Here is a 13,149-nt window from a genome sequence, read left to right on the forward strand (position 1 = left end):
ACATACCCAGTACGTGAACGGATCGGTGCGCGGACTGGGTATGCGTATTGAAATTAATTTTTTTAATATATATTTTTTAATTTTTTATTAATCCGTCCGCATACCTAGTCTGAGCATGGATTTTTTTTTTTTAGTTCTGTTATGAATTGTTTGAAATTTTTTGACCAATTTTTTTTTCTGCTCTATTATGTTTCGTTCTGTGGTATTTAGAATTATATGTGCACATAAAATTTGACGGTGAAATTGTAGAAAATAAAACACACTTATTTAACAAATAATTTTTTGACTAAATTTGAACTAAAAATTACTACAACAAATTATACACACAATATGATCAGCATTTTGTACTAAGTTGGTGCACAAATTGCTACAAATTACACGCACAATTCAGTAAATGTTTTATACTACAAATTATATACGCATAACAGAAAAAAAAATTAGTCAAAAATTTCAAACAATTCATAACAGAACTAAAAAAAAAAAAATCCGTGTTCGAACTAGGTTTGCGGATGGATTAATAAAAAATTCGAAAAAATATATTAAAAAAATCAATATCAGTACGCATACCCAGTCCATGCACCTATCTGTTTGCGTACTGGATATGTGTTCCGACTGGGATCTGTCTGCATACTGGGTATGCGTTCGTTGTAGAATCTCAAATTCGAATAAACGGGTGGTAATAATTTAATTTTGATTCATTGGGGTGTTAGATAAAAAAATTTCGGATGTGATATCAAGAGATCTGGATATGCTCGATGCGGTCCGGCCAATTTTAGAATATAACAATTTCCAACGTATTCAAAAAGTTTAGCACGTAAAAGTGCAAAAGATTTCAAAATTTAAACCGGCAAATTACGTTTTCTGGAGTACACCGTCGAAAGGTGAAAACAAAGAGAAGTAATGCTAAAAGAAGAAAAGAAAGAAATATAAAGAAAAGACAAAAGAGAGGCACAAGCCAGAGGCTGGTGGTGGTGCTGGACTGGTTGGGAGTCTCCGTACCCAGAGAAAGGTCTCATTTGCTTATGCAACACAGTAACAGGCTACAGATAGTGATCCAATAACCCAACAAGCTATACATGGACCTGGTCTGAATATGAAATTCAGTTCAGGTCCACATGTCAATGGTATGGTCTACTGTAAGCTCGTTTCTTATCGAGAAGTGGTACTGTTTGATACGGACTAAGGAAACAGGATGGACATCATAATGACAAGCGGGACCCATAGATTCGAAATGGTCCCCATTATTTGCCTCTCGGGTCCTTATTTATTTAGTAGACTTGTAGTAACAGCAGTTTGATGAAATATGCCAATCACCAAATAGCAAATACGCAAACGGAGGAACAACATAATCTCACCTGTCATTGGAACTGGTTCATATCATAACTCGAACTCGCCATTCGGAACTTCCATTATTTATAGTTTAAACTTGTTCTGATACCCCGGTTAACATACATTCAACTGCATCATTGTCCCCACAAAGGAAAAGGTCACACTTGGGACCCATTTTCAGTGATTCGGTGCATGTTTCAACTTTTCTCGCTATCTTTTCTCTACCAAATTACACGTCTCTCCTACCCCTTCTCTGACTCTTTTCTCCGATCATCTCTCTCCTCTCTCACTATTTTATAACTTACAATTAGACAACAAAAACAACACATCTTTGCTGAACAACACAAACAACTCAACAAACTGTCAAGAGCAAACTAGTACTGTTTGTTTTTACTTGTAGTTTGCATTTTCCTCTCGTGTAAAATTGCGTGAGCCTGAAAGAGATCCCGCGGCAGTCCGGTCGATCTCTCCGACGATCATGGCAGTGGTCGAGAGCAACTCCATGGCGGGGATGAGGAACGGTGAAGGCGATGCGGAGGAGCGAGAAGAGGGGCTGAAGAGGGAGATCAGAGATCTGCAGGAGCTTTTGTCTAAGCTCAATCCGATGGCGGAGGAGTTCGTGCCGCCGTCCCTCTCCGCCGGGATGTATGGCGGTGGCGTCGGTGTAGGCGCTGGCGACGGAGGGCAAGCGTTAGGGTTTTATCCGAACGGGTTCTTTATGGAGAATGGAGGTGCGCTAGGTTTTGGAGCTGGTGGCGGTGCTAGGAGGGTTAGTATCTCTCTCTCTCTCTCTCTCAATTGTTGAAAAGTAGTTTTACTGATGATTTTCTTGAAGGCGATACATGAAGAAACTTGCCCAGAAAAAAAGAACAGATAGTACCAGTTCTGTTATTGTTTGTTTTTATGAGCATTTATGTGATTTGGGTGAGAAAAAAATATGGATCTTAAGGGAGCCAGAGCTGGTTTTACTTCAGTGATGTTACTATGTTAGTATTGCCATAATCATGGTTTTCTTCGAGGCTAAATTTTCACTATCCTCTGTGAAAAGCAAAAAAAATATATAGGGGAGCAAATAACCACTGTTCCAGTGAACGTATCTCTCTCTGATTCTGTGTTCCTATAAGTTTATTTTATTAATGTTTTTGGCTTGAAGAAGAACGGATTTGCTCAAGGGAGAAGGCGCATGAACACTCGAACTAGCATGGCACAAAGAGAAGATATCATTCGCAGAACTGTTTATGTCTCTGATATTGACCATCAGGTGAGCATTTTGCAATTGTTATATTTGGGTTTACCTTGTTTTCTGTTTCGATGCTTGTACCAAAATGACTAGGAATACTTAGACTGTCCTTGTATTTACACTTAAAAATGGGAAAACAAATGTGTATTTAAACCTTATCTTTTTTTGCCTGCGTTCGTTTTCTGTTATGACATTACATTTCCTCTTTTGGCAAGTTTGCTTTTTGATGCCAAGTATTCTAGATACGCTTAAGTTTACCGTTATATTTGCTAATATTATAACATTATGAATTAAGTGGACGTGAGCTGTGAGGCCGTTTGGATTTTCTTCCGTAAAGGTGCTTTTGATAAAAAAAATATCTTAAGCGACATTCTCACACTAATAGGTTTGCTATCCTTATCACTGTCTGTACTCTTACTGTATTTAAACGGTTTCTTTTCTCGTACACGTAAATATATACTTTTCTTTCTTTAGCATAGTAAAAAATGAGTATGATTTTTCTTTCCAAATTTTTAAATTTAGGAGTTTTAGGGCATACTATCTTTAGCATCATGATTTTAATTCCTTGTTTTAAATATAGGGCTGGTGAGCTATAGTGCCCCGCTCATCTAGGGGTGTCAATGACACCCGTTTACCCTACCTGTATCGTATTCGATAAGACGGGTATGGGTAAGATTTTTTTTTCGTTAACTTATTGGGTATGTGTATGGGTAGGGATTTTTTTTCGTTAAATAAACGGATATGGGTATGAGTAAAGGTTATTTCGTATCCGTTGGGTAACGAGTAGTTATATAAATAAATTATATCATAAGAAGAATATTATGCCAAACATTTTACTTTTTTATTTGAATGTTTTATTATTTAGTTAAGGAATTGAATTTGTTAGAAGAGATATTTGTGATTGTGATTTTTTTTGCTTAATAAAAAATTATTACTTAGAATTAATTGCATATTTATATTTTAATTTTATATTAGTAATTTGTGATTGCATATGTATGACATGATAAGTTTTGATGGTTTATTTGTAAAAATAATAAAACTATTATATTTGTATTATTCGTTATTCGCCCACTACCATTTCGTGACCCGCTAATTTTAACGGGTATGGGTAGGGTAGGATAAGGCAAATTCTTAATGGGTATGGGTAAGATCAACTCTTAGTGGGTATGGGTATGAACATGGTTCCACCCTACCCGTATCGTACCCATTGACACCACTGCGCTCACCCCCTCCCCCACCATCCAACAGCTATAAAAGATATAGAGAAATTATATAATAGTTTGTTTTGGAACTGCTGCGGTGGATATCTGAAATAGTAGGCTGCCATAATTTTTTTTTGGAAAATATGGGACTTAATTTTTTTGCAATTCAATTTTTGAGTTTATTATTGTTTTTTCTTGAACTTTTTAAAAAAAAATGCAGTGTTCTGTCTATTTATAGAAACAATTTTGTGCCATCCAATGCCACACAATCTCAGATTTGTGATGTGGATTAACTTTGCGGCCAGAAAAAATTAAATGCTGCCTGACCAAATCTACCTGATACAATTAAGAAAGGAAAGTCTATCTCCCTGCTCGCAGCTCACAATGTTTATCTTTTGATACCTTTATCACAGTGATTAACCAAAATAATTAAATTTGAAATTTGTCAACAATCACAATTACATTTGTGGTAAAGAACATCAATTATCTAAATACTTTTTTTAGTCTAAAATTAGTTAGTTAAAAGGATACTGGAAACCTTAGATAAAAAAAAAATTAGGGTAAATTTCGCCGGAGGTCACTAAACTTTATCCGTTTGTCTCGAATTGGTGAAGTTTGATTTGTCCCTCTATAACCATTGAACTTCTCATTTGTTCTTATCAAGTCACTCTTTACTTTTTCCATCCAAAATGCTAACAAAAAAAATATAAGGCGACTTAGATATATGGATGAGCATACTACGTTAGTATCTTGGATGGAAAAAAATAACGGAGTGACTTGATAGGAAAAAAAATAAAAAGCTCAATGGCTATAGAGGGACAAATCAAACTTAAGTGACCAATTAGTTACAATAGACAGTTTAGTGACCTTCGATAAAATTCAGCCAAAAAATTAGCATAGAAGTAAAACATAACTAAAAATATTTGGAAATAAAAAAGGCATCAAAATTGATATTGGTGCAGAGACCTCTTAAAGAACATGAGTTCCCACATTTTAGCCCTCATCCATGGTAACGGTAATTGTGGGAGAAAAAGAGAATGCAGGAACAATATTTCTTTTCGTCTCATCTTTTCATTATAGCTGTCCTCCGTTCCTTGTCTAATAAATACCAAGTACTTCATATTCTTCACTGATACCTAATAATAGTGACGGACAATTAGCGGGCTGCATTTAGTTTCTTTCGTAATTGGAATTAATTCACACCATAGATCTGTATTGCATCTAAAGGCTGAGATTATGTGGCATTTGGTGGCACTATATTTCTGTGGCCGTTGCCCCCCCCCCCCCTCCAAATCCCTAATTAGGCTGAAGAAAATGAATATAATTAATTAGCTTAATCCTTCTCTATCTCTAATACCTCTCTGGCTCTTACTCGACTCCCTCTTTTATTCTCTTCTGTTCCCAATTAATCTGAATGCGTATCCCCCGAGATATCTCAACTTTTGTGTTGATATGTTTACGGGCCAGATTTAAACGGTGTCTATTTAGATGTACACGGTGTCTGTTAATAGGAAATAGGTTTATTCCAGATTCGTGCTAAACGGTTCAGATTTTTACACGTATCAACTCTAAAGTTGAGATATCTCAGGGGATGTGGATTCAATTGAACTAGGGACTGACAAAAAACACTATATAATACAATATTAATAGTTGAACGTAAATGTAAAATAACCAAACTTTTTCTTGACCTTAACCTCATAAACTGTCGGTTGTTTTCATATGGCAAATGAACTGCTGAAAATTATCTGCTTTACGAGTGGTGTTTATTGAAGTAAATTTGTAGATGCTTTATTTTTTTTTTCATTTTATAGATTAGAGGTAAAGATGTTGAAAAATGAATGTCAAAAATTATCTTTTTACCTTTCAATGTTTAGCATCTTCATCATGTAGAAGACAAACCTAAGATTTTTAGTTATGACTTTATAATTGTACCAAAATATAGCTATGACTTTGTTATGTATATTATGTAATATGAGTTGTTTTAAGACTTGTGATATTATGTTGTTTTGATATAAACTGCTGTGTAGGAGAGCTTATGTTACAACCCGCTATTTAATACATTTTTTTAGTATAATTTTATCAGGTATGATCTGGGAGGTTTTTATTTATCATGTTGTGTACACTAGCTTTGAATTATTTTTTGTATTTTTTGTTTATTTCACCTGCTATGAAGTTCTAACACTCCATTTCATACCAACCTTCTCTGATGATATTTGCATAGTAATGTACTGATGTACTAGGTAGATTAATGGATCAGCACTTTCCTTTTTATTAAAGTTGATTGGTAATTTGGTCTGTTTTTGCGATGGCATTCAAAAATGTCAAGTGATGTCAAATTTTACCACAATAAATGTCTATTATTGTTGATATGAAGTTAAATTGATTATTTTTTATCTCTCGTAGGTCACAGAGGAGCAGCTGGCAGCTTTATTTATCAACTGTGGGCAGGTCAGTCTATTTCCTTTTCTCAGTTGGATTATTTCTTTGGTCTACTGTTCATTTTTGCCTGTAACTAATTTTTTTCCTCTTTGGAAGGTTGTGGATTGTCGCATGTGTGGGGACCCAAATTCCGTCCTTCGATTCGCTTTCATAGAGTTCACTGATGAGGGTAATTTTGTGACTTCACTCCATGTACTTTTGAGTTTCTGGAGAAATTTGTAGATACTGTACTCTAGAGTAAAATAATTTCTCACGTTTTGTTTCATCAATAGAGGGAGCAAGGGCTGCACTTAATTTATCTGGCACGGTGCTTGGTTACTACCCAGTTCGGGTTCTTCCTTCTAAGACTGCAATTGCACCTGTTAACCCAACTTTTCTGCCTAGGGTTAGTCTGTTATTTACATATTTTTGAATAAAATTTTAACATTTTTATATATTTGATCCATTCTGTTTGGATGTGTGCATGTCGGATCTGGAATTGGTGTGTATTAGCCAGGTGGGCAAGTATTAGTAGTTTTCAAATTTTTTGCAAGTCAGATGTATTAATGGTGGTTTCCTTTTTGCGTATTTAGTCTGAAGATGAGCGTGAAATGTGTGCAAGGACAGTGTACTGTGCCAATATTGACAAAAAGGTATTTCTACAGACAATGTCTCCTTTTCTTACCTTTTGATAGTCAGTAAATAGGCACTGGACTAGAACAGTTCTCACCAGATGTATTAGTCACTACAAATTACACTAGTTATTGCATTCCAAACTGTTCTGTTTTCTTTTTTCTCTTTGTTTTGTTTTTATTTTTTGTAGTTGTTTTTGTGCTTTGCAACCCCATCCAACTTGTTAGTATAAACTCATATGGGTACGAAGGCTGCTATGAGTAATCCTTATAGTTAGAACGAGAAAACACTTACAATGCAATATGCACTGTTTTAATAAGTAGCATAATCCAGCGCTCACTTGTTATTCTTTGTTTTGTGGTTCAGGTTTCTCAGGCTGACGTGAAGCTCTTTTTCGAGTCCATATGTGGAGAGGTTCTCTCTTTTTCTCTGGCTAGATCTTACTCTTATTAAACCAGGAATAAGTTTTTTATGCACCCGTAAACCTTGTTTCTGACCAACTTTTATTCAGGTTTACCGGCTGAGGTTGCTTGGGGATTACCACCATTCAACTCGAATTGCCTTTGTCGAGTTTATTAGAGTTAGTTCTTTTACATCTCTCATCTCTGGTTAAAAAAAAATTACTTGTTTAGAACTTTAAAATATGCTTACCGTGGTCGTACTCAAGGATGAGCTGATATAATTTGGGAGGATTACCCCACCCCTCCTCAAGGGGATATAGGTTGTATAATGCATGAATCTTAGGCACAAGTATTGGGACTTTTTTTAGTCCTTTGACCGAGATCTCTGACCAACCGTTGATCTTTGTATCATCCCTTAATTCTGCAACTCAGTTTCTATTGATACGTGTCTTTTGAGTTTTGACTTGCAATTTCTATACCATTGATGCGGATAAAAAATGATTCATCCTGTTAAGTTCAAGACCATCTAATTCTCTGCACCTATATCTCTCTTGCTTGGCACTTATTGACTACCCAATTTCTTCTTCTACCCTTTTTTCTTTGTTAGTGAAGAATCTTTTGTAAACAGAAAAATAAAGGGTAAATTTTGCCGGAGGCCAGGAAATTGTCTTTTGTCATAAATTGGTCACTCAAGTTTGATTTGTCCCAATAAGTCATTGAACTTTTCATTTGTCCCAATCAAGTCACTCTATAACTTTTCCGTAAAAAATGCTAATGAAATATTCTCATTCCATCCAAAATACTAACAAAATGAGCATATTCCGTCCAAAATACTAATGGAATGAGCATATTCCGTTAGTACTTTGGACGAAAAAGTTATAGAGTGACTTGATTGGGACAAATGAAAAGTTGAGTGACTTGATTGGAACAAATTAATCAAACTTGAGTGACCAATTCGTGACAAAGGACAAAGTTTAGTGACCTCCTGCGAAATTTACCCAAAAATAAACAATTTGATCTCGTGTTGCATCAATATAGCTAACCTTTTTTTGGTTTCATAATTGGGTGACGGGATTTTGTATTCAGACATAAGCTGTGATTTCTAAATATTTTCGAGAACTGAAACTATTGAATATACTCATATCTCCTGACTTTTTCACTAGGATATTTCTGATTATAAATTGTATTTTGATATCATTATAAAGCAGATAGGATAAAATTTTGTCACTTTATTTAGAGAACATGTATAGCTATAATTCAGGTAAAACAGGATCATCTAAATGTAAGTTACCTTTTCCTTTGAGCACCTTTCCTGGCTCAGCCAGGAGTTGAAGTATTAATTTTTTTAAGTGTTACTGTTCTTTGCATTAAGTCTCCTGTACTTGCTATTGTTGCTGATGAAAAATTGTTCAAATAACTCGAGTGAGGCTATGTTAATATGGATATTATAGAGCGGCCCATGCTACGGACTCATATCTTTTTTTCAAACTTCAAATAATCAAACTGAACTGCTCAACATAATCTCCATATACAAATGTACTTGCAGATCATATTTTAGAATTTTTAGAATTTTTTACTATTTTTTTAAATAGGTGGAATATCACTTGATTTAAAAATTCTGAACCATTTGAAAGTAGTGATTCTTTACCTATCTAAAAAATAGCAAAAAAAAATTCAAAAAATGTAAATTTTTTTTTGAAGGTCCAGATCGTCCGTTTGCACTTTGAAAATAGAGATATGGATCCATAGCATGGGTTGATCCGTAATATGCATATATAGTCTCGCTCACTCTTCTTTTACTATATAAGCATTTGCATGAAATCAGTGCAGTTTTGTTATATCAATAACTTAATCCTCTAATAATGTTGTTGTTTTCGTTTTTTATTTTCAGGCTGAGAGTGCAACTGCGGCTCTCAATTGTAGTGGTGCCATCCTTGGAACCTTGCCAATCAGGTAAATTGTTTTATGTATCTATTGTTTCGTGTTATATCCAAACTCTGGCATAGGTTCTTTCATTTACAGTTTCTAATGAGCAGTATTTTTACTGCATTGATGTTTTGTACTTGAAATGCTTTTGAAACATTGGGTTGAGACAATTTAAACTCTTCTTCTTCTTCAAAGCCTTTATTCCCAAACAAGTTGGGTTCCTGCATTTTTATTCCTACAAAATGTCTTCCCTGATTAACTTTACTGTTATATGTTTGGAGCTTAGGTACATATTTATGACCGTTGGTTCATCCTATTTGTATAATATTTTTGTGTCATGCATATTTAAAATATTTTTCTCACAAACAATTGTTTGTTTTTTTATAGGGTCAGCCCTTCAAAGACTCCGGTGCGCCCACGCGCGCCTCGTCAGTAGATGCATTGACCCATTTCTTTTGTAGGTATATGAGGTGCTGATATATAGCACTTCCATATATAAAGCCTATATTTACATAATTATATGGGGATACAAAGAACAAAGTATCGAGTAATATGTTGTAGTTTTACCATCTCATACATGTGATAGGCGGGGGTAAAGGGTTTGTTCTTTGGCTTTTTTGCACATAAGAGTTGAGTTTAGAAATTTGAGGCATCAACTTAAAATTCATGCAAACTTGGTATGAAATGTGTGGTGCTGCCAAACTGTTCGAGTAAACTTTTGATCTAAAGACCTAATGCAAATGGCGTAACTTTTTTGTTATATATTCCTTCGTGTTTTCCGTGTGTGTTATTCCATAATTTTTAGGTTTTCGTCTTTTAGTTGTCTTTTGCAAAAGAGTGTCGCGACCAACTAGATCAGCCATTAATTGGGGCCACGTTTTTGCTGCCCCTTTCCATTTGTAGAGAACAATTTTGCTTTTTGTGCTCGTATATATTTTGCAATTAGCACAACAGTAAGACAACAATGCAAATTAATAAAAGCCCAAGCACAACTCTGCCGGACTCGTATTTTGTTCACAAGTAATTTTGTATTTTCCCTGGAGTGCGAGTATAGTAAACCAGACGCCAGACATGCAATTTTGTTTTAAATACGACTTAAGAAAAACAATATTTTAAATTATATCCAAGGAATTTCATAAGTAATTAACGGAGTGATTGCAGGAAATTTGACCTTAGAATAGTGCTGAAAGAAAATTTTCAGAAGATATCTGTCTGCTCGTCACGTCATTGGAAACAAAATTCAAAACCTAAATCTTCCGATATTTTCTACTGAGTTATGTACCAAGCAAAACAGATCAGTATTGCATTATTAATTTATTTTTATATTATCGCTACACGACATTAAAAAGATTCAACACATTCATGGAATTATGATGTGGCATTATTAAAGAGTCAATATCGCTCGTGTCTCCTGCTAATTCTCCATATTTATCCATGGTTTTATGTCAATTTGTCAAATCTGTTGCTAAGTGCACATTCTCAATCCCTAATATGCACAATGCACCACGGTATACGGTATATATATCTTTTCTGAGGTCACTGGATTGACCCTCGTGTTAATATATCAATAATCGCTATCACGATTAAGTTCCCAGTCAAAGTTAACATAGCAAATTCCTTAATCTGTTTCTCTTTCACATTCTAGGCCGCTCCATGCAGTCATTTTGTGAAGTTGCATCTTTGACCCGCTAACCCAATTATAGCAACAGACATTCATGGGAAAAATGATTAATAGACTAGGGAATCCCAAGCCTGATATTTATCAGTACAAGTGAAACCTACTTTCTTCTGTTCATTTCTGATGCCAACTCGACGCATACTATATTCATAGAATCCGGCTAGTATGATATCAGTATCACATGACACTAACTTTAAAATTAATTGAATAAACTTCAAACGACTAATTTAAACTGTTCAAACCAATTTACTTTATGAGTGATGTTTTTACATACAATTTTTTTATATTTTCGAGTTATTTTAGTATCAAATCAAGCGGTAAAAATATTGAAAAATGAATGTATTAAAACTAACTTAAAAATTCACACATTTAACCGCTTGACTTGATATCAAATAAATTCAAAAAGTTATAAATTTTACATGTAAACGCACAACTAATAAAGTAGATCGGTTTGAACGGTTTGAATTCACCGTTTGAAGTCGATTCTATAAGTTTTGAAATTGCTGTTATATAGACTGAAATGACACTAATATTATACCAGCCATACTCATGAATATAACTACATTTGCTCTAATCTTTACCAAACCAAAGAAGCTGTTTGGTATGAAATGTTTTACGTATACAGGAGTATGAAATAATTATTATGAATTCAATTCAATTTAGTTTTTTAGTTTCAGGAATCTGGAGGGGTAAAATTCGCTAGTTGTAAGTGATACGCCACGTTTATGTTGAGTATTTTATGAATAGAGAATTGTGCTTGATTTTATACTCTTTTATCTTGTAAATTTATTAACCTGATACTAAATGAAGGGTTGATTGTTAGTGCATAACCTATCAATGTAGTATTTGAGGTGTCGAACCACAGAGAGTATGGTTAAAGACTAGTTTTTGATTTTATCAAATAATTTCAGAAAATAAAGGAAAGTAAAGTTGAATTGGAAAGCTTTGTTCTAACAATTCTAAGGTTGGGTTCAATATCCGAATAGAAGGTTTTAAACAATGAAAGTAAATAACAAAATTTAAAAGTAAGATTTGGTTGCTTTCAAGTTTAGGAAGATCTAGGGGCATTCAGTTTACAATTCCTTGTTAATTCTAACTATTCGGTTTGTTTATATTCATGTTTGATATGATGAGGTTTATAACCTAAGATGTTAAAAGGGTCACTTTCGTGAATTAATAACGTGTCTAAATAGTTCAGATTTCACGATTAGGTCCTTTACCCCAACTATTTAGACCATGAAGCTCTTGTTAGTCTATCATCTCCTTAAATATCGGTACTTCACGATTAAATTCTTCATGCCAATATTCAATTCAATTCAAGATGTCCTAATTTGGGGTTGACTTCACGATTAAGTCCTTCCCCAAACCCTAACCCTAATTTCTATAGTTTCGGTTTAGATTACAAATTGGTTAGATCCTAATCCAAAACCTAAGGTATTTGTGTTCATAATTTGGTACTATCCTATTCGATCCTAACTTCTTTGGTTCTTTCAAATCTAAAGTGGGAGTTGTCCAAGTCAAGTACTAATTATGTAATCAACACAAATTATAAATCACAAAAATTAACAATCAAATCAAACAATCATAATAAAAATAAATAACCGAATATGATAGAATTAAACAAGTTCATGCATTGACCTAAACTCTTAGAGAGAGAACTAGCACCTCATGGAGAGATCCATCACAAAAATTAGCATAAACAAAGAGAAGTGAAATAAAGTAGTAGTTACTCCCTTTTCTAAATTAAAAACCTCAATCTTGCCGACTTATTACTTGAATCTTCTTTTTCTTCCTTGGCTGCAGAATTTTACGCTAAGTATGTGATACACCAAAATATGCTTTTAATGGAAAGTTCTCCTCCTTTTATAGCTGAAGTTCTGTCCAATTTAGAGTCTAGAATGTGTGGAGGTTATTAGATGCATGCCATACAGATTTTTCAAACTGGCGTGGTCTAATTTGAGCCCTTGAAACGCGTCCTGGATGTGTCAGAAATAGAAAACTGTCGAAAATGCATTTTTTGGCTGTCTGCGACCTTAGTGGGTCCGCACTGGCTCCCAAATTTCCTTTTTTAGATTCTCAGGTTGTAGATCTTCTCGCTAGCTTTCCGAAAAGTGGTCATATGTCCAAAACGGAGTTACGAGTCAAAATCTAGACTGTTTTAAGTTCAGGTGTCAGTCTGCGTGCGGCTTCAATGCGTCCGCACTGTGCTCGGACTTTTTCTGTGCGACCAGAGTGCGGACGCATCGAAATTCGTGCGTCCACACGAATTTTGATGCACAGCTCATTATACCTTTTTCGTATTGGAGCATGTCCAGAAACCCT

The 13,149-nt window shown here is 34.6% G+C and overlaps 1 protein-coding gene across 2 annotated transcripts; it reads left to right on the plus strand.

The window, feature by feature from the left end:
• The first annotated feature begins 1,465 nt into the window (after positions 1-1,465).
• Positions 1,466-9,909, plus strand: LOC144567208 (polyadenylate-binding protein-interacting protein 11-like). Of its 2 annotated transcripts, none has more exons than XM_078317288.1 (10): positions 1,466-2,098; positions 2,483-2,590; positions 6,175-6,219; positions 6,307-6,379; positions 6,483-6,595; positions 6,783-6,842; positions 7,189-7,236; positions 7,334-7,402; positions 9,115-9,176; positions 9,537-9,909. In XM_078317288.1, exons 1-10 carry the CDS (start codon positions 1,808-1,810, stop codon positions 9,583-9,585), a joined length of 918 nt encoding a protein of 305 aa, XP_078173414.1. In that variant the 5' UTR covers positions 1,466-1,807; the 3' UTR covers positions 9,586-9,909. The 2 variants fall into 2 exon arrangements, with proteins under 2 accessions (XP_078173414.1, XP_078173415.1); XM_078317289.1 differs by having other exon boundaries at positions 1,574-2,098; positions 2,486-2,590.
• The last annotated feature ends 3,240 nt before the right edge of the window (positions 9,910-13,149 follow it).

The sequence above is a fragment of the Carex rostrata genome, chromosome 16, assembly GCF_964058835.1.
Source record: "Carex rostrata chromosome 16, lpCarRost1.2, whole genome shotgun sequence".
In the NCBI taxonomy this organism is placed as follows: domain Eukaryota; kingdom Viridiplantae; phylum Streptophyta; class Magnoliopsida; order Poales; family Cyperaceae; genus Carex; species Carex rostrata.

Excerpts from the sequence above, each read along its gene's own strand:
- LOC144567208 (XM_078317288.1), top strand. The coding sequence starts at position 1,808 with ATGGCAGTGGTCGAGAGCAACTCCATGGCGGGGATGAGGAACGGTGAA. Across the intron at positions 6,380-6,482 it reads CATAGAGTTCACTGATGAGG|AGGGAGCAAGGGCTGCACTT; the intron begins GTAATTTTGTGA and ends TTTCATCAATAG. Across the intron at positions 9,177-9,536 it reads CTTGGAACCTTGCCAATCAG|GGTCAGCCCTTCAAAGACTC; the intron begins GTAAATTGTTTT and ends GTTTTTTTATAG.